Source organism: Dasypus novemcinctus, chromosome 18 (genome assembly GCF_030445035.2).
Source record: "Dasypus novemcinctus isolate mDasNov1 chromosome 18, mDasNov1.1.hap2, whole genome shotgun sequence".
Classification (NCBI taxonomy): Eukaryota; Metazoa; Chordata; class Mammalia; order Cingulata; family Dasypodidae; genus Dasypus; species Dasypus novemcinctus.
In genome coordinates, this window is record NC_080690.1 from 18,703,275 (window position 1) to 18,728,443 (window position 25,169).

The 25,169-nt window shown below is 46.4% G+C and overlaps 1 protein-coding gene and 1 non-coding gene across 3 annotated transcripts in view; both read right to left on the reverse strand.

Moving 5' to 3' along the window:
• ZFHX3 (zinc finger homeobox 3) overlaps positions 1-25,169 on the reverse strand; it is a 262,125-nt gene that overhangs the window by 86,517 nt on the left and 150,439 nt on the right. For both annotated transcript variants that reach the window (XR_009181527.2, XM_058279776.1), the window contains exon 4: positions 21,453-21,684. Coding sequence is in view for 1 of the 2 variants with exons in the window: in XM_058279776.1 (XP_058135759.1) it covers positions 21,453-21,684 (232 nt within the window). In the remaining variant the exon portion in view is untranslated. The remainder of the gene's footprint in view (positions 1-21,452; positions 21,685-25,169) is intronic.
• LOC111763003 (small nucleolar RNA SNORA70) lies at positions 5,296-5,429 on the reverse strand. Its single transcript, XR_002795978.1, has one exon. It is a non-coding gene; the product is annotated as a small nucleolar RNA SNORA70 (small nucleolar RNA).

Here is a 25,169-nt window from a genome sequence, read left to right on the forward strand (position 1 = left end):
GATGCTAGAGAAAATGGTGTGTGTATCTGAAGCACAGGTCGAGTCCCCGGGAATATATTTGCATTTGTACAGTACTACTTCCCTTTTCAATGAAAATTCATGTACATTACCTCACTTTTTATTATTATGATGGGGTTTGTTCTTGATGAATCTGTACCACTAAGGTTACTTGTTCTCATTCCATCATCTCTATGTGTTTAAAGACTTTTCCTTTTATTACTCATTTTATTTTTTTCCATCAAGTGTGTTTCATAGATGAGGTAGTAATTACCAGGTTCCTACTCTTTACACTTAAAGTTTGCCAATTTTTTTCCCTCATCATAAAATCAGTAAGTTAAAAAGCTTAAAAATATAGAAAAGTGTGGGGGAAATAAAAATTGCCTACAGAGTGTGGATGTGGCTCAAGTGGTTGAGCGCCTGCTTTCCACATGGAAGGTCCCAGGTTGGGTCTCCAGTGCCTCCTAAAAAACAAAACAAGCAAACAACAAAAAAAGGCAACTGGGGAGCTTATGTGGCTCAGTGCTTGCGCACTGGCTTCCCACAGCAAGGTCCCAAGTTTAACCCCCAGTGCCTCAAAAAAAAAAAAAAGCCCACAATACCAATGCCCAGAAATAATCAGTAATAATATCTCAGTATGTTTATACACACACACACACACACGGAAACTAGGACGATTATATATGGTTTTGTGTCTTGTTTCTCATCCAGCCTATTGAGCTTTTTTCCATATCCTTAAATATTAATCAAGAACATTATTCTTAATGGCTACCCCGATTTCCATCACATAACCATAACACAGTTTACTTAATCCCCTTCTTATCTTTTAAAAGATGAGTGGCAGAGCCTCCTAATTGCCTTCTTAATAACCGCCCGTCCTTTCTTCCTTGCTAAGAGAAGACCCACTTCTGTTAGGACAGCAACACTGCCAGGTAAAAACTGCCTCTCCCGCCTCAGGTTTGAGCAGGGGTAGTCTAGTGACTGAGTCCCAGCCGGTGAGCTTAGACGAAGCAACAGGGTGGAACTTTTGGCAAAGTCCTTCAAAGAGGTGGACTCAGCTGGCACTCGTGCTTTCACCTTCCCACTGCCCGGAGCACGGGTGAGCTGCCATCTTGAGAACATGAGGCAACACGCCCTGCTAAGAATGGCTATATGGAAAGACGGAAGGAAACCGGGTCCCTGCAGGGCCAGTGGAGCCCTCACTCCTGTGCTGACTGTCATTTTCCCAATTCTGCTTCTGTGAGGTAAAAAATGAAACCCATAGTTCATTTAAGCCATGTGTGGGATGCCGCTGTAACTTACAGGTGAATAGTATTAAACAAAATAATTTTGTTGTTTCCCCTCAATCTATCGTCATAGCATAAGCTTCAGAAATACTCGGTTGAGACCTAATAAACAAACCAGAACTTCTGTGGTCCTCCTGTCTGACCTGGGACAGAAACCCTGGACAGGGAGCTGAGCAGCTGGTCTCTTGTCCTCTTGGGGAGGCTGCTGAACATGCTGATGAGAGGGCTCCAAGAGGTCCATGGAGAATGATAGAGGCCTGTGTTTCACTGTCCACACAACTCCAAGGCCAAAGGCACTGCTCCTCACCTATTCAGATAACTCATGCAAAAAGAATTCCAGGATTACCAGCCTCTCGGCTGAGCTGGCTGGCACACTCTTCCACCTAAAGCACAGCCAGCTGGGCATGGCAGATGCCTCCAAGCTGGGCAGCCACTGGGCTCTGGGTCCCTTTCTAAGAGGGGAGACCCGTTTGGACCAGACCTGTAGGGAGGTCTCTGACCCAATGAAGACCCTTGCAGAAGCCCTCAGTGCTAGGCACAGCCCAGAAACGCTCTTAGGCCCCAAAGGAACCTCGAGGGAACACCTGTCAGTCCACATGGACACCTGCAAATGGTTTACCTGCTCATACAAGCTGCTGGGTCAAAGCCTCCATGCAGTTTCCACTTGATTCAAGGACTTGGAGTCTCAGCTGCCACTAGAAAAGCTGCTTCTCCTCTAATGAATAAACCATTCTACCCATAAAAACTGCATGCAATGTACTATAAAGTCTTCAGGCAGCAGGAAATTTAAAGACTGATATATACTGGGGTTAACTGAACTGCCTGCTTAAGTCGAGTTTAATGAGACGACAGTGCTTTAATTCTTCTGCTTAAAAGCATGTCTGAAGCGTGCAAGTCAAATGTCCAGCTTTCCTAAGAACGGAATTGTTGCACACAATTTCGTCATTCTCAGGTGATGCAACGACCTGCTGGGTCTGGGGACTGGAATTCCTTGGCAGGGTTTTATAGCCACAGAAGAGAGGGGAGATGGAACTGAACCTGTAATGACTAGAGTCCAACCCAGGTGATTTTCGACACTATGAAATAAACTTTTTTACTGTCCTAAAGGGAAACTGAGTCAAAAAGTCCTATTAATCTAGGATCTCAGCCACTCAAAATTTTACCACAATTTATAGGGTAGTTTTTCTATCTAAAAACATAAAGACTTATCTCAACTTTGCTCCTTCATAGACATCTCAGTCCCCAAATCTCTCTCTCTCTGTCTCCTGCACACACACAACCTCACAGATTTTGGCCTAAAGCAAGCCCTCCTCCTAATATCCACGTTCAAATATTTCATTGTTTACAAGGGGGGGTGGACAAATCTAATGCATTCTTCTCTGTAAATCCAGACTTAAGTTAGAAATAGCTTGGGGAGCCACCTAGGCCTAATAAAAAGCTATGGGCTCCCTGGACAGGTGCCTGTCACGGTGACCTCTGCGCACCTACTCATCCAACCACTTCCTGCCCACGAGGTGCCGCCCATTAGAGTTTTATTAACCAACTGCTTAGGGCTTTATGTATATTTATATTACCTCCTCCTCTCTCCCTTCTGTTCTTCCAGGGCACTTTGGCGGGGGGAGTTATGAGAAATTCTAATAAAAACAAAATTAAAACAAGTCTTTCATATCCTTTAGAGATAATCTCCCTTCTGCTGGCTGGTTGAATCTGGGGGAAAAAAAAACAAAAACAAATGACAACCATCACTTGTTGCTGCTCTTCAACCCCCTCCTGGCCAAAGAAACAGAAAAAAGTTGCCAATGGTCAGATTTTTTAAGAGATTAAATGTGCCCTCACACACAGCAACCAGGTATGCCTGGAGCCTTTCCAAATAGGTGTGATACACACCAACGCCCTGCTCCCCAGGGGTCTTTCAGCGTGAGCCTGAGAGTCCTGTGGGAATGGGGAACCTGGTAGGGGACAGGGGCAGCAACCCCAAAATAGCAGCTGGAAAAGAACCCCTATTTCCCAATTAGCCACATAACACCACCTTGCAGAAGTGACATGGAAGTCCTGCTCTCACCTGCCATTACCAAAAAAGCAAAATGAAACAGAAAACCAGTCTGCACTTGTGATTAAAGAAAAGCCCAGAGAAAACAGGACAGCAGGGCACAAATCTCTCTGGTCTCTCGTGTCCTTAGGAAGTCCTCAGATCTGCTGGGGTCTGGGCACAAGACTACAGAGGCCAAGACGCTGAAGAATTAGATCCGGCCTGTCCATCAAAGCCCTCCAGACACAGAAGTCAGAACCGGGTCACCAGCCCTTGGATGGGATAATGACCCCCGGGCCCGGGCCTGCGCCCGCACCGCTGGGGACACCAAGTTAACGGAAGTGTTAGGCACAGCACTTTTATCGGATTAGAGCATCCAATGGCGAAGTGAAATTCTCGTCCTGGAAATAAACACCGTGATCTTATAGACGAGACGCTCTAGGAAATGTGCACCCCATCAGAGGGGGGAGGCCAGAAGACGGGCGAAGGGCACTGGCTCAGCTCTAGCTGTCGTGACACATACCCTGACCTGAGCTGCTTTCTCATAGTGAAGACACAGCATCCTAAAGTCAAAGAGACCAAGGTCTTTCCTTTGCTTTGCCCTTAGGCAACGAGTCATCAGGAAAGGATTTAGGGTTTTTACGCTTTGTTTTGTTTAACTGCTGACCCCTGAGCTGGAGGAGAGAACCTCAAAGAGCTGCACTGATCTCTGGGAGAGATGCACCTGGGCTGTTCATACTTCAGGGTCAAGAGAAATCCCCTTCTTCCTGCAATGTCGCTGTGAGCAAGGCCGCTACAGAGACTGCACACTGCCTCTCAGCTGCTCTCTGTCACCTAGGGGGTGAGGCTGGGGGTGGGAGACAAGCCGCACCTGAAGGACAGTAGATCCGCCAGCCAGGTTTCCATGGTAACCTGACCAGTGTAAGTCAACTGCATCCTTCCCCTGCTCAGACCTCATCCCACGTGAATGGAAACAAAACCCAAATCCTCCGTCACCCTGCCAGGACCCATGAGATCAGGCTCGGCCACAGGGTTCTCCTGCCCTAGCACCTTCTGGCCCCTCCAGCCACCCACTGGCCTTGTTCCTCCCATCAGCCAAGGGGTTGGCCTGGGAAGGGCCCTCTGCAGAACCACTCCCGCTCCCCGCCTTCCAGCTCAGTTCCTTTGCGGAGCGCCTTTATATAAAATAGCTTCTCTCGTGTCCCCGCCCCCACCCCATTCAACTCTATTTTTACAGCACCTTGCACAACTGACAGTCTGTATTTGTTTACTTGGCATCTGCCTTCCCAACTTAGAGGGAAACCTCCTGACTCTGCGTTTCCTCTCCGCTGGCAGATCCAGGGTCTAGAGCAGTGCCTGGACATACCGAGGACACAGTCAACACTTGCAGGCTAAAAGAACTCCCTTTTGGACTCCAGCTAGTCATGGCTTTTCCACTGACAGTGCTTTCCTAAAAGAAACAAAGAAAGCCAAATAGTGTGCTCTCGTCCCTTCTTTCTCCTCCTTATGCCTTCCTTTCCAAACTCTTCAGCACTTAGCTACCCTTTTTTTTTTTGACGGCCACCAAGTCATCTATTGGAGGGCACGGTTTGGGTGAGGGCAGTGCTGGAAAAGCCCTCACGAGTGAAGGGCCTGCCACTTGTCCAAGGGGCCACAGTTGGGGATGTATTTTACCCCATAGCCAGGTGGGATGAGGCACTTCTCAGCCACCATGTCTTTGAATTCGTCAGCATTGAACTTGGTGAAGCCCCACTTCTTGGGAGATGTGGATTTTCTGGTGACCCAGGAGCTTGAACTTGGCCCTGTGCAGCGCCTCAATCACATGCTCCTTGTTTTGAAGTTTGGTGAGGATGGACACGATGACCTGGCCGATGGGGACCCAGGCCACCGTCCCCTGAGGCTTTCCAAAAGCACCTCGCATACCCGTCTGGAGCCTAGATTAGGGGTGGCACGAGGTCACAGACAGGACCAGCAACAGGTAAGAGCTGCCTCCAAGGTCCCTTAGGGTACCCCGTACAGGCGACAGGCCACGTATACTACCAAGGAGACTGCTGTCTGCAGCCACTGCACACCAGGTTCCCACGGGGAGGGGCGCTGGTCGGCTTAATTGGCTGCAGAGCACTCCCTTTCTTGTACCTCCTCTCTCCCTCCCTTTTTCAAAAATCTTGGCCCTTGATTTTGAATTTTTTTTTTTCGTACTTTTACTGACTACTCAACATTTGCTCTGGTTTTGTTAATAACAAGAGCCACCAAACCACCTTCTGGCTAACACATACTATGAAATCCACATACTGTGACCGGCGAGATGCTCGGGTGGAGCCGAGTTTGCACGGCAGGTGGCCAGGCTGCGTTCCCACCACGGGAGCCCCTTACAAGGTTCCAGGGCTGGTCATGGGCAGGGAGCAACCTGGGTAAAGAGCCCAGCCTGTGCTGAGCAGATGAGAGCGGCCGGCACCACGCTGAGGAGTCACTCAGCACCTCTGGGATGACCCCGCACAGGAAAACCACAAAAGGGCTTCGGATGGGAAGAAACCACGCAAATCATTCCCAATTCTCAGAGAACACCAAAGCTTGTGCTCTGACCACTGCTACCCCTTCGTCTAGCCTCAATCTTCTGTTTTTCATCTTTTTTCTCTATTAGAAAAGTTGTGGATTTACAGAACAATTACACACAAAATACAGGATACTCATATACCGTCCTATTATTAGCACCCTGCATTGGCATGGTACATGTGTTACAACCAATGAAAGCACATTTTAATGATTGTACTATAACTACAGACCATGGTTTAACTGAGGGTTCACTGTTTGCATTGTGCAGTTCCATGAATTTTTAAACATTTTTTTTTATACAACAAAATTTTCCCCTTTTAACCACAATCGAATACATAATTCAGTGCTGTTAATTACATTCACAATGTTGTGCTAACATTGCTGCCAACCACTATTAAAACATTTCTATTGTCCTAAAAGGAAACTGTACATTTTAAGCCTTAACTTACTATTCCTAAGCTTCGCCCCCTACCCTGGTGATCTATATTCTAGAATCTGATGCTATGGGTTTGTTTATTCTAATGTTTTCAAGTCAGTGAGATCATACGACATTTGTCCATTTGTGTCTGGTTTATTTCATTCGACATGATGTCTTTAAGGTTCATTCATGTTGCCATATGTATCAGAACTTCATTCTTTTTTAATTCTGAATAATAATACAATGTGCATATAAATCATGTTTTTTAAATCCATTCAATTGCTTGGTAGATACTTGGGTTGCTTCCATTTTTGGCAATTGTGAATAATGCTTAGAACATCAGTGTGAAAATATCTGTTTGAGTCCCTGGCTTTCAATGCTTTTGGATATATACTTAATAGTGGGATTGCTTGGTCATGTGGTTATTTTCTACTTAGCTTTCTGAGGAACCACCAAACTGTCTTCCATAGCGGCTGTACCATTTTATATTGCTACCAGCAGTGAATGAGTGTTTCGATGTTCTACAACCTCTCCAACACATATAATTTCCTATTTTTTAAAAGAGTAGCTATTCTAGAAGGTGTGAAATGGCAGCTCATTGTGGTTTTGGTTTGTATTTCCCTAGTGGCTATTGGTGTAAAGCATCTTTTCATGTGCTTTTTGGCCATTTATAATTACCCAAATGGTTACCTTTACCAGAATTTTTTATTTCTTTATGCAGCTTTAAACCACTGTCTGGTGTTCTTTCCTTTCAGTCTGAAAAACTCCCTTTAGTATTGTGTGCAATGGCCAGGTCTAGTGATGATGAACTCCCAGGGCTTTTATCTAGGAACATCTTACTCTCTTCATTATGTCTGAAAGAAAGTCTTGCTGGATATTAAATTCACCACTGGCAATTGTTTTCCTTCAGCACATTAAATATTTAAACCCACTGCCTTTTTGCCTCCATGGTTTCTGATAAAAGATCAACCTAACTGGGACTCCCTTACACAGAACATGTTGCTTTTATCTTGCAGGTGTCGTGACTCTCTTCTTGTCCTTTTCACTCAACAGTTTGATCAATAGTGACAGCACATATTTTTCTTAGAGTTTACCCTGTTTGGTATTCTGTTCTCTGGGTTTCTTGGATGCCCATATATTTTGCTAAGTTTGGGAAGTTTACTGCCATTATTTCTTTGACTATTCCTTCTGGCCCTTTTTCTCTTTCTTCCCTTCTTGTACACCCATAATGCATATTTTGGTATGTTTGCTAGTGTCCCAGAGATTTCTTAGGCTATTTTTGCTTTTTATTACTCTTTTTTCTTTCTATTTCTCATTCTGACTCATTTCAATTGTCCGGTTTTTGACTTCGCTGATTCTTCTGCCATTTCCAATGTGCTGTTGAAACCTTAGTGAATTTTTCATTTCAGCTGTGGTCTTCAACCCCCGTTGTTCTATTTCCTTCCTTTTTAAAATATGTCTCTTTATTAAGATTGGCATATTATTCATTATCTTTCTGATGTCCTTTATTATTTTTTTTAAAGATTTACTTATTTATTTCTCTCCTCCCCCCCCACCCCGGTTGTCTGTTCTGTGTCCATCTGCTGCGTCTTCTTTGTCCGCTTCCATTGTCGTCAGCTGCACGGGAATCTGTCTTTCCCTTTGCTGCGCCATCTTGTGTTATTTCTCTGTGTGGGCGGTGCCATTCTTAGGCAGGCTGCACTTTCTTTTCCCACTGGGCGGCTCTCCTATGGGGCGCACTTCCAGCACGTGGGGTTCCCCTACGCGAGGGACACCCCTGCGTGGCTCCTTGCGCACATCAGCACTGTGCATGGGCCAGCACCACATGGGTCAAGGAGGCCTGGGGTTTGAACCGCAGACCTCCCATGTGGTAGATGGACGCCCCAACCACTCGACCAAGTCTGCCGCCCCTGATGTCCTTTAGTTCTTTCTTTATATTTTCCTTCATCTCTTTGAGCATACTGAAGATCATTTTTAAAGTCTTTGTCCAGTATGTCCATAGTCTGGTCTTCTCTGTTAGTGTTCTCTGGAGTTTTATCTTCTCCCTTTGGATGGACCATCATTTCCTGTTCCTTTGTCTTATACTCTTTTCTTACTAACTGTACATTTTTAAATTTTTCAATGTTAACTCTAGGATTCATTCCCTGAGGTATCTGCTTCTTGAGTTTGAAACCAGCTGGTAATATGACAGAGATTTTCTTGAGTGTCAGCCCTCCTATCAGAAAGGTCTGCCCAAGGTGTAGGGGCCTCTCTATCTTTCATTGACCTGTCTCTTGTGGCTGGGCTGGTGCTTGTTACTGGCCTTAGGTGTTTCCTTGTTTACAGGAATTTGAATGTCCCGGCTACATCCAGGAGACAGACTTTTTCCCTTGCCTGGTGTTCCACTACTGGACATAAAGCAGGTAAGACTTTGCCCAAGGTCATACACTTCAATTGTTTCTTACACTGCTTTAGTTGTCTCAAGCTGCTTTTGCCTGGAAAACAAATTCTAGGAGGGAGGGCATGCCAGAAAGGAGTTTCCAAAGTCAGTCTTTCCCAGTCAGAACAAGGCCAGGGACCACAGCGGAATGCCAGCAGGCTCCAAACTGCCCCAGAGAGGGGATGAGGCAGGGGCCAGGAGCTTCTTCCACAGCTCCCCAAAGCTCCACTTCCTTGACTCAGGGCCTGCCCAGCAAAAATGCAGGCCCATCAAATGTTCAACGGCTCTGAGGAGGCGTATCATCTTTACGTCTCTTCTACTACCTTCATCAGGGCCAGGCTGGAATAATGGCTGCCCTCAGGGCCAGGCCCCAGAGATGTGAAGTAGCCAATCAAAACTATGATCAACATTGGGCCATGCCCACCCCGGATCTTGGGAAAATGGACTTTTAGGTCCCTCTCTGGCACCAGGAAAATATACCAGGGACCTGACCCCAATGCTGGCAGCTGTGCTGGTAACCAGCAACAGAAAGAAAAATTTTCTGGTATTCACCACAGTTTACTAGTCTCTTCCTCTCTCTTTTTCCTGGAGGCTCTATGGTGTTTTACGGAACTCTGGAGCTTTGAAATAGTTGATAAAGACAGTTCCTACCTGTTGAATAGTTAGTTGTTCTGGTGGAGGAACTGATTCCTGGAGCTTCCTATCCCACTATCTTCTTACAACCCTTCTATAGCTTCAGTCTTACAGATTCATTTCTCTGCTAAGAGAATCCAACAAAGGATTGACTGTGTAGATACCAGGATCGCCATCCCTGGGGTGAAGCGGTACTTGTAGTTTGGATGAGTTTAGCAGTTCATAGTAAAGTAGCAAAAGACAGTATACAGAGGCCAGGCCTGAGCTCCAGACTCTGCTTTGAGTCCTGCTTTGCCTCTATTTAGAGCAGCACTGACCATGAGGACTTTCTGCAGTAAAGGAAATGAGCTCCACCTGCACTGCCCAGTAGAGTGAACCCTGGCTGGCCGCCCATGGCTACCAAGCACAAACAGTCCTAGCACTGTGGGAACCTAGAGACTCGAGTAGCTTATAACTGGCTGGGAAGCAGTGAACACTTTGCTTTCCACTCGCGCAGTAAAGGAAGAATATTCTGGAGGTCACCCTTGATGCCTACACCCCACACTCGCATCTAGGAAAGGTAAGAGCTAGGGAAGAGGATGTACCTGCCAAGAGACATAACTAGATGGGCCCTGAATGAAAGTTATTATGTAAAAACTTACACATTGGAAACATTAGATAACTTCAAGCCTAGAGTATCTGACACAGAGTAAAGTAAAACCAAGGAATAATAAGTCGTTCAGGTACTCTCAAGCCCTTTGGATGGAAGCCCACCCAATTCAGACCACACAGAAGGCTGTGCCATAGCATGTGACAGAATATGGCAAGGCTCCATGAGGCATTTCCTCCAATCTGAGCAAAATAAACAGTGCTACCCAACACTACCCACATACCCAATGAGTTCTGCTTTGCCATTGAAAACACGAATGGGCCAGAAAAAGGAGTCAAGATTTCTAGATACCTCTTACACACGAGACTATCGCACTACAGCCTATGCAGCACCCTCAACAAGGACACATTTTATTGATGCTAAGACCATCAAATTTTACAGGCAAAATAATACTCCTACTCACGGCTGGCTGGGTGTTCCCTTGGGGTTTATCAGCAGAATGGGGTGGGCAGATGCTGTGTCAGGGTGGACAAGAAAAGACACGATGAAACGGCTCAGCTGACTGTGTTCTGACCCCTTTCCTATCCTGTAAAGTTTATTTGGGGGAAACGGACATGGCTCAACCAATTGGGCTCCCGTCTACCATATAAGAGGTCCAGGGTTCAATGCCCAGGGCCTCCTGGTGAGGGCAAGCTCACCCATGCAGAGTGCCGGACCACACAAGAATGCCAGCCAGCGCAGGAGTGCTGCCCTGCATGGGAATGCTGCCCAGCACGGGAAAGCCGCCCTGTGCAGGAGTGCTGGCTGACGTGGAGAGCTGGCGTAGCAAGATGACACAACAAGAGACACAGAGGAGAGACAATAAAAGACACAGCAGATCAGGGAGCTGAGGTGGTGCAAGAGAATGATCGCCTTTCTCCACTCTGGAAGGTTCCAGGATCGGTTCCTGGAGCCATCTAATGAGAATACAAGCAGACATAGAAGAACACACAGCAAATGGACACAGAGAGCAAACAATGTGGGAATAGGCAGGGGGGAGAAATAAAACTAAAAAGAAAAAAAAGAAGTTTCTTTGGGTTTCAGCTCCAAGTTTACAGCTTCATCTGGAATCCTCTTCCAAGAAGCTCGCTCTGTTTCTTTGCACACTAAGGCTCACACCAAGGATCATGTGCTGAGAACAGAAAGAATGAGGGGGGCTGGCAGGTACTGACAAGGCTGTGGATGTCCAGGGTTCACCTCTGAGTCCAGCAGAAGGAATATCCTTCCACACTGAAAACAGCCACAGAAGAAGGAACTGGCTTCAGATGTCAGGAAGTCACTAAGGAAATGGTAAGACACATGCACATATTCTTCTTTGACTTTATAAAAAGAACAATTTGAGGTAAAAAATGTGAGTAAAATGACAGGCCTCATCCAAGAAAATCACATAAGTACAGTTGTTCAATTTTTCATATTCTAATTACAGCAGTGCTCAAAGATCTTTTAAAAGAAATAAATAGTTCCTCTTATTACTATACACAAAAGGTCTCCAGATAGATTTGAGAAATAAAACTATAAAAATACAGAAGTCTTTTCAAACTCTTTCAAAACTGCTAACGGAATGAGGGTCAAGTAGTAAAACCAAAATTAAATGCCTATTTGGGAACATATTTCTCTCACAGTGAAAAGGAAACAGAAAGACAGAAAGACACTAAAGAATACAACCCACCAGGCTGGAAGAAAGCTTGTGGCTGGTAGGTACCACCCTTCCATAAAAGGCAAGTCAAAGCATATTATGGAAAATCCAGTCCCAACCTAGCCTGGCCTGCAAGAAATCTGAGGGATCCCAGTGAAGAACCCAGAGCAGCACTGTTGAAAAGAACTTTTTGCACTGATGGGACTTTTCTATAGATCTGTCCCATCCATGGCAGCAGCCACAAGCCACATGTGGCTCTTGAGCACTCGAAATGTGGCAAGTAGGATGGAGGCACTGAATTTTTCATTTTTTATTTAATTTTATTTAGTTTAAACTTAAAACAGGCACCTGTGGCACATGGCTGCCACATCGCACAGGCAGAGAGAGAATCCTGGAGAAATTTCCTTGCTGTTGTCCAGGGATCTGAAAACAAGGAACCAGAGAAACGTGGGCTGAGCTTCGGCCGCTTTAGGAGGCCACAAAACTTTCCACTGCTAGTAAATGTTTGGGGGAAAAAAATCATTTGGGACTGTAATTCTCATAATTGGGTCACAGTTTGAAGGGGGTCTCTTAACATCTGTAAGTCTGAGAAAAGCCTTTGAGCTATTTCTGTGCCCGAAGAGGTGCATGTTCTACTTTCCTCCCTCACCCCCCACCAAGGTAGGGACAAGTTTAATATAGGACGTCAAGAGCCCAAGAAAGAGATTATTTGGGCCTCCCTCAGTGCAAAATAGTTAAAACTCATTATTTCTGTTATAAAATACATTTTGGGCAACAAAAACGGTGTTGAGTGCTGGCACTTCGGTGAGGGATGCACTCAGGAGGGTCTGCACATCTGGAGGGTCTGCACATCTGAAGGGGCTGCGAGATGGTGGGTGACCGCTGCTCCCCACAGTGCGCACTGTCATCGCCAGGCCCTTCTCCTCAAATGAAACCCAGGTCCAGAACCCCCACGCCCCAGCTCAGCTAAAGCATCTACTCCTGGCTGACTTAGCTGCCTTTTGCTTGAGACTCAAGCCTCAAAGTTTCAAGCTCCTTGGATGCCTCTTTCACAAGGGACTTGGGATCTTTTGGGAATAAAAGGTTTCACTCAATCAACACTTGGTGTGACTTGACATTCTATGACCCACCTTGGGTGTCTGCACCTCTGGGCTCTGACTAGTCAACCAGGGGTCTTCTGGCACACTCACCTCCTTAAACTGTGGACCCCCAATGCTCACTCCTCAACACACACTCACAGGGTCTTTTGTTTTTGTTTCGCTGTGCCACCTGTCATCACCATTCCTAGTAGGGTGCAGCCCCGGGGTGGTAGTCTCTCCAGGTAGCAGCGCTGGGTGGCTGTGTGGGCACATACTACTCCCTATCCAAGAGGACACCGTGGAAAACATTCTGGAGGGCCCAACTCAGAACACAGCTGGCAGGAAGGCAATGGTGCCAGTGCTCTGTCCCACCTTGTTCTCCTGTGTCGGGTGCCACCCAAAACAGAAATAAACACACCTGGTGGCTCCAAAAGGAATAAAGCAGCTAGCAAATGGTGGCTCTAGACAATGAAAGGATGAATGACAAAGAATTAGTGCAATGCGGGTTACTGCAGCCAGGTCTTGCCTCACTTCTACAGAGGTCCAACATCCTGGTGCAGATCATCTCTCCTGGGGAAGACAGAGGAAAGAGGTCAGAGGGGTGGCTGCAGACTCGGGACCCACTGCCCAAGCAAGCCTCCTGGCGATGTCACAGTCTCTCCAGTGGGGCCTTTCCTGACCAGCAGCCACGACAGCACTCTGCTTATGTCCACCTTCCAACAGACCAGGTCATTAGCACATTTTGCAGAGAGCAAGCAGAAAAGTTTAATTGCCCTTAATTACCCAGTTCAAGAAGGCTCCTAGCTAATGGCTCTCAGATTCCTTGCAGTATTGATGTAATTTCCCTGACTCTGCCTTCATTATATCCCTACCTTCCAAGCAACAGTCTGTCCAAGATGGCTTTCCACAACAGACACTAAAGTTTCAGGCAAGGCTGGGCCATCGCAACAAAGCTTTGTGTGTGCTTGTGTGCATGTGTGTGGGTTGGGTGTGGGCAAGGGGGAAGGGAGGACACACTAGCATGTACTCAGAGGAAGGACTGAGACAAGGAATATGTAATCAGAAGCCATCACAATTACCAATGTAAATGAACAGGCAATTGGCACTGACCTTTGTAGATTGTTAGAGGACTAATTAAGGCAAATCAGGAACTCTGTTCCAACAGAAAAACAAGACACTATACACCCTGTAAATTATTGCTGTCCTCTCTAAGTAGAGGCACAACGTAAGAAAATCAGCCACTCACCCAAACCATGTATGTTTTAAAAACTATCTCCAGGAACAAAAGACATACCAAGACTCACTTCCTGGCATATTGTTAGTGATTTTGCTAAAAAAGTTTATCAACAAGCACCACCAATATTTGAGCTCTTGCCATGTGCCACTGTATTAGTTTCCATATAAGTAGATTCCCCCCCATGAAACAGCCAGTTACACAAATTACAAGCTCCTCGCTTAAAGTGGTTATTTTAAAAGCTGAAAGAAAAAGACTTATTAAAAAAAACACTGACGAAAACTATATGCTATTCTTTAAACTCCATTTTTCATTTACATTATATTCTCTTTTCATTTCCATACATAATGACCTCTATGCTTGCACTGTAAAGCATCTTTCAAAAAACCAAACCAAAATTTATAGTCCTTGTCCAAGCAGTCCTTCATCAGGGAATGTATTTAAAACAGATAAAGTCCTATTTTCTCCATTCCTCAGTAAGTACTTAAAATTTCAGGCACCCTAATTTGTTTTGATGTGTTTTTCCATTTAACTTCTCTAGTTAGAAATACTTTCTATCCCTATGCCTTCCCCTAAGCCCCATCAACAAAATGTACAATAAAAAGGGAAAACGAAAAGTATAGCTTTACTGGTTTGGCAAAAAAAACAATGCTTCAGAATTACAGAACCAGCCACAACATATTTTAGTGCACTGAGAAAAATTACACTGAAATTGCATATAATTTAGCTATTTACAAAAAAGACACACTTGATATTTAAAGGGCAAGCTTCTGCCGATTGTGAAAAATAAAAACAAAACAAAATAAGAAAGTTGAAAACAGTGTATTTTCTTATTCTCTTAAGCTGTGTGAGTTAAGCACAACTTCTCCCAGAAGCTTGGTTTAAAAAAAAAAGGAAAAAAAAAAACCCCATCAACTCAGTCAGTGAGTGTTTTGGTAGAGGCTCTCACTAAAAGCACACTGTCCCTTGGAAAGCTGCCTCCACTTCCCTATTCCCCGGATGTATCAGTAAATGGGGACACAGTCTTCAGCTCCACACAAAATGTTCTCTTCAACTCCGAATGATGGTGCCCCATGTAGACCGAGCCACGGTCGGATGGCCCTGAGTTGATGTGTTAACCAGTGCCTCCGTGCAAAGAGCTGGGACGGGGCCACCCACTGGGCCCCCAACTCATGGCGGTCCCAGTATACAGTAGGCCCTCGATAAAGAGTCACCCAATTGAATTACATTTCTGCAAAGTTTAGCAACCTGGGTCAACATGAAAGAGGAGTTAGGGACGAGCAAGAGAGCAAACAGCAAGAGGGGGAGGCCAAGTGTCACACAAAGGGCCTCCTGTCTTCTCAAGCCCAGAGCACTGATAGAGTGAAATTAACTACAGTTTCACTGGGGAGCCAGAGAGCCAGAGAGGCCTTTTAAGAAGCAAGCAGGGAAGCTGATCCTGCACGTGACCCACTTAGGAGAGTGTTCAGGAACTTCTAGTGGACTAAGGAGAGGCCAAGAGGCAACGCAAGCAACCGGGAGGCATAAGTTAGGATGTCAGTTCACAGCGACAGGCTCCTCCACCTTCGCATCCGGGTGGGAATGAAATCAAATCCCAGCAAGGGCAAGTGGCCACGTGGTTGTGCAGAACATGCGATCGAGCCCATCACCAGAAGTCCAGGGTGCAACAAAACCAAAACCAGAATTAAAACTCACCGAGTTAGGTTACTTTTTCTGTATGAAATGTGCATTTCTGGGCTATTTTTCAAAATGAGCAGGCCTGCCCTGGGAGCATGTGCGTGGACATGTGTGCACGCATATGCAGGGACAGCGTGGGGGCGAGGTGGAAAGTGCAGCCTGAGGCCCACCGCACCAAGCTAAGGACGACACAGCACAGGGACCAACGAGGAACCACTCTGCCACCCTCTGACAAAGGTCGAACAGAGCCACTCTCACCCTTTGAGTGTGGGCAGGACCTAGATATAGGTGTTTGGCCCCAAAGTCTCCCAAGGTGCCATGTGGCCGGTGGCGTATGTAAATCCTGGCCACCCCCGCAGCGCTCTGAAGGACCAAGGAGACCCATGCCACCGCCTCTGCCTCTGTCACCTCCCAGACCTATGCGTCCCTGTGCATTTGCAGGCTGTGTGGGAAACCTCCCTCACTGGAAAACCAATGATTTAAAAGCAACGAGTAAAATCAGAAGAGAAATTTTTGTCATCCACAGGAAGAAATGACCCTGGAGTTCACCCCATCGGCCTCGGCAGGGGAGATGGTGATATCTGTAGATGGTAACATGAGACTTGGGAATGAGGTCGTGAGCTCGAAAAAGGAAGCGGACGTGGCTCAACTGATAGATCATCTGTCTACCGTATGGAGGGTCCAGGGTTTGATACCCAAGGCCTCCTGACCCGTGTGGTGAGCTGGCCCACGCACAGTGCTGCCGCCCACAAGGAGCGCCATGCCACGCAGGGGTGCCCTGGCGTAGGGGTGCTGGACGCACAAGGAACGCACCCTGCAAGGAGAGCTGCCCTACAGGAAAAAAGTGCGGCCCGCCCAGGAGTAGTGTCGTACACAGAGAGCTGACGCAGCAAGATGATGCAACAAAAAGAGACACTGATAATGCAAGTGGACGCAGAGGAACACAGAGAATGGACACAGAGAACAGACAATGGGGAAGGAGAGAGAGAAATAAATAAAAAGTCTTTAAAAAAAGAAATGGAAAGGGAATTACTTCTCAAGGATTTTGTATAGAACATTAGGGGACGTGGACAGCAGAGGAGGAAAGGAAAAGAAAGGGCCTCAGGAACAGCAAGGCCCTTTAACTAAAGGGTGACAGAAGGCCAGGAGCAAGACTCAAGACAGCGCTACCTTTGAAATGCAGCCTTGAGCCCCAAGAGCCAGGCTCCAGAAGGAGTCCGGCTCCCCGGCACGCCCCGCGCCGGCCCAACAGCAGCTCCGGCTGAAGGAAACGTCCTGACCCATGTTAGAGAGGGGAAAGCTGGCAAGGGTTTATAAAGTCTGTGTTTCTAAAATGGGAAGTTGATAAATTTACATGTCTCAGTTCTACCAGGTCCATAATGTCTCCTTTCTTTAAGAAGTTCTTTTAAGAAGTTTTTAAGAGCCTGGGGCAAGGGAGGATAGCTTTTGAGAAGAGTTTTTCTTAAAGGTGTTTCTAAAACAGAACTGAGCTACTGGTAGTACCAAGATGAGTATTACCTAGCAATTTCTCCTTTTCATCATTAGTAAAAAGCATAAAGTTAACTGCGGGAGGGGGTTGGGGGGATGGGAGACGGGAGACGGGATGGGAGGAGGGGGGACGGGGGAGGAGCATAAACTTGACTCCAGGCCAAGGACAATACAAAAGGATTTTGAAAGAGGGAAAGGAAGTCTATCCCGTAGACTGAAGCTGCTCATACACTTCAGAGGGGGAAAAAAACCCTAATACGCATTAAATGAGAGAAACCCAGAAGGCAATGGTGTAAGAAAGCAATTCCAGAGCGGACTGCATAAATAGAAGTATTACATTATAAAACAGGGAACTGTTTGTTCCAGTCCATAGACCCTGGGTGAAATGGCAGCTGTACACTATTTAGTTTGGGGCACCTCATTAATTAAAAGGGAATTCTGAGCTGAGTGAAAGAAAGAATTGAGGGGCAAAAGGACCAGCTTTTCACGGAAGCTTAAAACAATGACGTATGCAAAGCTGGCGAAAAAAATAAAACAAAAAAAAAAACAAACAACAAACCAAAAAACCCCCAAGGCCCTGAAATAAATACGTCGGCGTGTACTGGTGGAAGGAAGGAGAATCCTGCAAAATGACTCAACAGTGGAGTAACTGAGCACGGCAGGCTCAAACAGCGGCGAAACGCCCAGGAGGGGAACCCAAAGCCAGGGGCACGAGGTCCCTATCCTCGGGCACAGACGGAGTGTGGAGCTCTGCCCAGTCCCTCACCCCCAGAGCACTCACAGGCAGAGGGTCAGGGACAAAGCAGCAGCTCCTGACTCGGAGGCATCTAAATGCTAACTAGATGAGGTCCTTGAAAAACACACGGGAAGGGACAGTCTTGTAGTGACCTGGAGGTGACAAAGATTGTCCTCGTGACCCAACAGAACTTCCCTGAGCAAATGAGTTATATTACCTTGTCAGGAGGACCTGCCTTTGCACTGTGCTTAAAAAAAAATTAACTAAAAATAAAAAAATTCAATAAAAAGACTCTAGCAGGGAATAAATATTCTTAAACCTTGGACATCCTGTCGCGGGGCAAACACTACATTTTATCATTCTAGAGCGAGAGCAAAATCCCAGTTTTCATTTATATGGAGAAGAGTGCAAAGAAACAAGTGGATGGTCAGGGCAGGAACAAGGGGGCGGGGGGCTCCAAGGGGCTCAGGGAGGACGTCTCCAGGAGGAAATGAAACTGATGGAAAATGTGACATAGCAGCGCACTCAGAGATGAAATGCCTGCTGCTGGCAGAGAGCTGGCCATGAATTAATCATAGGTACCTAGAAAACCAGGGAAAACAAAAAGTTGTACAAGAAGGTAAATGAAATTATAAAACTCTACACGGCTCAGCTGTGATTAATATTTATAGAGTTATAATAATGAAAACACTGAATATTAATATAACCCCAAATTATGATTTAATCATAATGGAAGACGGAAGGAGGGGAAGACTGAGGCCATAGGGAGACTGCAGGGTGGAGGAGAGTGGGGGTTGCTGAGTGTGATGTGGAGGGGCGTGTGGGCTGTGAGTGTGTGTGGAGCGTGGGGACGTGTTTGTTGGTGTGTACGTGCATGTGAGAGCATGCATGGGGAGAGGGGGGTGTGTGTATACAGTGTGTGTGTTTGTGGGATACATGTGCACGTGAGGGTGCCTGGGGCGTGGTGTGTTTGTGTGTTTGGGGTATATGCCGCATCAGTGTGAGTTTGTAGTAGAGTTTGAGTGAGTGTATTAACACAGGGGGGTGGGTATGTGCAGGTGGTGTGAGTGGGTAGAATGACACAAGAGCAAAATCCCCATCTTCCAGAGTAGAAAGCCAATAAAGAATTTTTTAAAAGTCAAGTAATAGTAGCATACACCTTTCAAAAAATATAGAATTAAGCTGGTCAGTGCTAATGCACCGCTTGCAATAACTGTCAGCTGATGTGGGGGCAAGGGGTGGGGGCGGCAGGGCCTGCGGTGGGGCCACCGTGGTGCTCTGACAGGCGCTCCCCCCCCCCCCCAGGATCTCCCACGCCACGGGAGGGCAGCAGCCTGCAGGGCCTGCTGTGTGCTGGGGGGCTGTTCCTGGAGGGGCAGAAGAGAACCAATAAAACATTTCAGCTCAACGAAGGACAATCACCATATTTTGAGTGCAAATGGAAAAAAAAAAACCGGAATAAGAATCAAAAGAAACACTAAAAGTTGAAAGCCATCCTCTCCCACCCCCAGAACTGAACGAGGGAGGGGCACGCTATTTTTCCTAGTAAGAGTTATACAACTTTTTCCTTCACAAATTATGAAAATACATACTTGGATGGCATTAAGTTTCGAAACCCTGCTTGGCCACAGCGGCTCAACAGCTGATAAAGGGCTTCCAAGACGCTGGCTGGCTCAGGTAATGAAACAAGGTGGGCAATCAGAAGGAAAAACAAGTCCGGTGGGGACAAGAGAGAGTTCCGTGTCCAAGGGAGCAGCGTCTGACACGGCACCGAGGAGACAGCCAAGAAGCTGTTTGAGAGACATCTGGCAACACCAAGACAGCCAAAAGTCCAGAGGCTGGGAGATGGGACCCAGGGACTAAATTAGCCCAGGTGACCCTGGCACGTGGGGGAGGCCGAGGACCAAATCCTGGGGTAGACACAGAGAAAGGTCAAGAGGAGCAGGAGAGGAAGACAGAAGGCTGCTGGAGGCCAAGGGAAGGGAGCCTCAGAAGGAAACGGGCAACAAGTCCAAAGGCAACAGAACGTTAGAAAGCTGGGTGAACAGAAGGTCAAGGGCGACCTTTATAAGTGGGGGTGGGGGAGGGGGGAACGGCCAGTGCAGGTTGAGGAGGGGCTAGGAACAAGCGATACAGACTATTCTCTCAAGAATCTTGAAAGGAAGGAAAGAGTGGAGAGAGAGAAGACACAAGATTAAAGGAGAGCTTTTGTCTTATTACTGTTTTTGAAGAGGCAACAGACTGTTCTGTGCTTACACGTTAAGAGAAAAGGGCTGGAAGACAGAAAGAATAGGCGAGAAAGTGGGATTCCCGAGTGAGGACCCAGTGAGGACACAATCCACAGGGAGCACAACGGGAGATGGAAAACAAGGGGGGCTGCAGCAAAGACTGTAGGACGTGGAGGCGGAAGCTGGGCGCGTTCCCTGGATGGTCTCTACTCTCTTTGTAAAGTAACTGGCAGCACCAACCTACGCAACAAGGGGAAACACTCTAAAATGCAATTTTAAAAATTTTATAAAAAGTACACTTGGTTTTAAATCTCTCTCAGGTTCACTTTTACAGACCAGACTTGGAGGCTATGAACTGCCTACTCTTTATACCAAGCAAAACCTAACTTAATTTTTGTTTTATGTCAGGTTTGAACAAATAAATTGAATCTAGAATACAGACAGGAGGAATATGGGAGAGAGCTTAAAACATCTGTTGGCCTGAGACTTCCTTAAGGCTGAGCATTTACCCAGTATAGTGAAGAAAAGTAGTCCTAGGTGCCTTTAAAAAACAGAAAAGCAAAAAAAACCAACAACCACCACAAAAAATAACAATCCACTTACGTCCCTTCCAGGAGACAATGGTTACCAGGAAGGTCTATGGTCACCTGTAAGGTCAGTACTGGACATGAGAGCCAGCTACACCCGTGTTGTGGGTTAAATTATGTCCCTCAAAAAAGTACAGAGATTGAGAGGTGAAGAACTTTCTTGTTTGTTTTTTATTATTGAAATAATGAAAATGTTTAATAATGATTGAAGTGATGAATGCACAACTCTGTGATTACACCAAATACCACTGATTGTACACTTTGGATGAACTATATGCTTTATTAATCAATAAAACTGTTTAAAGAAAAGACCCATTGAAGTCTTAACCCCCATGTCCCGTGACCCCAAATAGGGTCTCTGCAAATGTAATTAGTTAGCATGAGGTAGATTAGGGTAGGCCGTAATCCAATATGACTGGTGGGTGCCTTATAGGGAGAGGAAACTGGACACAGACCCGACTTACAGAAAGCAGAGAGAAGGCCATGTGAAGACGGAGGAGAAAGAGATTGCTGTGATGCATTCCCAAGCCAAGGAATATCAAGAAATGCCAAGGCTCGCCAGCAACTGCTAGAAACTAGAAGAGACAAAGGATTCTCCCCTACAGGTTTCAGAGGGAATATGGTCCTGCTGACACCTTGGTTTCAGACTTCCAGCCTCCAGAACTGTGAGGCCGAAATGTTCATTATTTTGAGCCACCCAGGAGGTGGTACTCTGTGATGGCAGCGCTGGGAAACCAAGACAGCCAGTAACTTCTTCCTCCAAACAAAGCCCTGGAGGTGACCCTCCAGGGGCACCTGCCCTCTGTGCCTGGGAGGCTACCCACCTGGGTCAGTGGAGGGACACCTGCGGATGGTGAAGATCTGCCCCAGATCCTCGTCCTCCTCAGGGAGGCCCTTCTGCAGCCGCTGCAGCTTGCGCAGGCTCTCACTGCGCTGGTGCTTCATGGAGCGCACGTGCTGGATGAGGTTGAGCTTGGCCTTGGTGGAGTAGTTGCACAGGACACAGTGGTAGTAGCAGCTCTCTCCCTCAATGCCACTCTCGTGCTGTTGCAGGTGCTGCGGGGACAAAGGAGAGGGACACACCTTGGGTAAGTCACTTGAAGTCCATACCGCCACGTAACTGACCTGTCCTGGTCACAGCCAAACAAGACACTTGCTGATGCTAGGCTTCCTAGGGGTTGATTTTTTGTTTTCCCCAATGCACCCTCCTCTAGTAGCTGTCTGGAGACAAGCACCACACTGACCCTCACTCCTGTGTCCCCAAACATCCCCTGCCATGTGGTTTTCCAAGAGACAGATAATATGGCGGATCAGCTGGATGCTCACAATGTAACATCAGTTTTCCTGGTGTCATCTTTAAAGTTTTCCCTTTTCACTCTCTAATTTAGATCAGGAGCCAGCAAACTAGGCCTGTCGGTCAAATCCAACTCAGCACCAGTTCTTGTAAATAAAGTTTTATTGGAACACGGCCATGCCCATTTACCTGCATGTTTAATATGCTCTTGTCTTTACTTATCCTTCCTCGTCCTTCTTGTTCCCCACCCACCCCAGTCACCTGAGCCTGGCAGAAGGAGCTACACAAAGTGCCCAGCCAATGCCTGAGAACTGCTTTGTGATTGTGCTCTTCTCTCTGACCGCCACTGGGCTGTCTCGGGGGCCCACACCTTGGGTCACGCTTTCAAATCTTGCTTGGCTATTGTTCTTGTCCAGCTCATAACTCAAGGCACTGAGCTGGTGGGGTAGTTGGAATGTCCTGCACTCCTTGGAATATCAAAAATATCAGAGTTGACCCTACAAGTGCTTGCCTCCTGATGACATGACTCCAAGGCTCATGTGTCACAAACTCATGCCCTACATTCATCAATTTAGTGTTAGAGAAAAATCACTGGAGGAAGGTCAAGGCCCTCAATCATGAAGCTGGCTAAATAATTTCATAAGAAATCTGGCTGTGGCGCCAACTGGCAGGTAAGAATGCTAAGTACTTCATATGCACTTAGTAGAGAAATATCCCCTTTTCCTCCAAATGGGTGACTTAATACATGAATACAGAAACTTGGGAGTGAAATAAAATCCACACAAGTATCAGCTGTGTTAGAACAAATTCACAGCCAGGAGTATGAAGAACTGGCAAGCCCAATGTTAAGTTATATGAATTCCAACTGATAGTAAAAAGCTACTTTTCTTGAAACAAACTTGAACTGATTTTTTAAAATGGTCTATCTTTAATTTGCCTTCTCTAAGATAAATTTCCTTGCAGAAGATTTTAGGAGGGGATATATCAAGGCAATGCTTTCTGTTGGCTACTACCCAGGGCAGAAGAAAGGTGATGGGACAGATGAAGGAAAAAGACTTTTCTAGAAGGCCCCTAAACAGCCAAAAACGCAGAGTATTCCTGGGAGCAAGGATTTGGCTGAGGATCAAGAAACAGGAAACCTACACAAGAGCCAGGAACGGCTGCCATAGGTCACTCAGATCAAAAGAATTACATATAATAAAGCCTCAACTAAAACTGAAAGACCAAAAAATAATGAATATAAACAAGAAATCCAAAGCAATAAATTCTATCAAGGAATGTCAGTGGCATCATAAACCAAGAAATCAGAACAAGAATCACTAAAGGTTTAACCCCAAACCCTCATCACCTCCCCACAAAACAGGACTTCCTTGTATTAAAGGCACTGGGTTTTTAACATAAATTTTAATATATTTGTGGGGTTTCTATTCCAAATAACTAGGGTTTCCAATCTCCAAGTTGGCCAAAAGAGAGAAGAGCACATAGCCAAAATGATGTGGATAAGAACTGAGATGTCAAATGTCTTTTATCCTCAAATACATGGGCTCGTGGGTGATAGGGTTGTATAAATCCTAAATTGAAATAAATGTCACACTGGGAACTCCTGCTTCTTAAAAATGTGATATTATATAGATGTTCCAAAACCACTCTACACGCGAGCTCATGCTGGTACCACCACAAATGGCTCCGTCATTCTGGAGCCATTTTGGAAGGGAAATGGGCTCCAACTACAAATTGTGGGGAAAAGAATAAAAGGAAATGGGCGAAAAAGGGATGAGGAAAACAGAGCCCGGACTCTCCCACTGATCCTGATTTGGAAACTTGCAGGACCTTCTCTTACAGATTGACACTAAAGCGTGAGTCAAAACGCCAAGCTTGCTTTTCGTGCTCCAAGACACACCCCCTCAAATTTAGAAGAAACTATTTCTCGGTTGCTAAGAAACACCTGCTTAGAAAGGTGACAGGCCAACCCAAACTTCTGCTCACAACCCGGGTCTCCTGATGTCTACGGCATGTGACCGATCCTGTTCTCACTGAATTTTGTCAGGCCTCACTGGTTACCTCACAGCTTGTCGAACCTGGAGCAAACAGGGATCTGCAGATAGCAGGAAGCATGGTTTTCTGACCTCTGTGACCCTCTCCACACCACTGGGTCATTTCCCAGGCCTTGAGCTACATGGTCAGACAGGGTCAATCCCCTAACCGTGTTGACCATGCCCCACCCCCCTCCCCAAAGGCACCAGAAGGCACTATTCCCACCCCCAGAATTCCACCCCTGGAACCCACCGCAGAAATGCAGTGGGGGTGGGAGGGTAAAGAGACAGCTTAGCTCTCCACCTGGGCAAATCACTCAGCCAAGGACACGCTTTAGCTGCAGAGGAGAGTGGGAGATGTTTTCATTTGAGGAAAGAGGGAGAATAATTTGTTCCTGACCCAGCTAATTAGAATAGCCTCAATTGGGATCACAATGTATTTAATTAAATTCATTGTAATAGAAGAAGAATCCACCAAGGCACAAATCCCAGTGGTACGCTCAGTAAAGGAGCTGCCTCCTTCCAGCGTTCTCACTCGCCTTGCCAGGCAGGAAATGTTTCTCCCACTCGAATCCTGAAAGCCCAACCTCTCTGCCTCTGTCCTCCAGGAGGGGGGCCCAGGCTTTCACTTTATTCCTGTTCTTCTTGATCTGTATTCAAGACTCTTAACTGCTCACCTGTCAGGCCCACGGTATTGTTTAAGAAAACGACTTCAACTGTTGCTAGCGGACAGGGAGGTGAGCAACGCATGGGCCCAAAGAAAACAGGCGGTCGAGCATGTTGGGTGGGGTTTTTGTTTCGGGCTGATTCTAAGCTTCTAAACACTTCAGACACTAAGATAAACTCACACAGAATATGTCCTGCCCCAGGGACTTAACCTGGCCCAGACAGCAGGGACTTGGAAGATACAGCAGGGCACGTGGCCAGGGCCTCCCTTTGGCCCGAGTACCTTTATGAGCAGACAGTGCCTGGACCACTGAACCCACGGCTCACCAAGAAAGGTCCCCATGTACTCCTGGAAGCATGACCAAACTAGTAAAGGGAGAAAAGATCAACCTAGCTGAAGAGTAGCAACTCAGGTCCCCTCAAACTCATATGGGCCTGCCAGCTTCTCCCCAAAACCTTAAATCCACCCTGGGTTTTCTTTTATTTTTTCTATAAGCTGCAAAAGCCTGGGTTAGATGAAGCACAAATGTATAGTAGTTTTTGGTGAA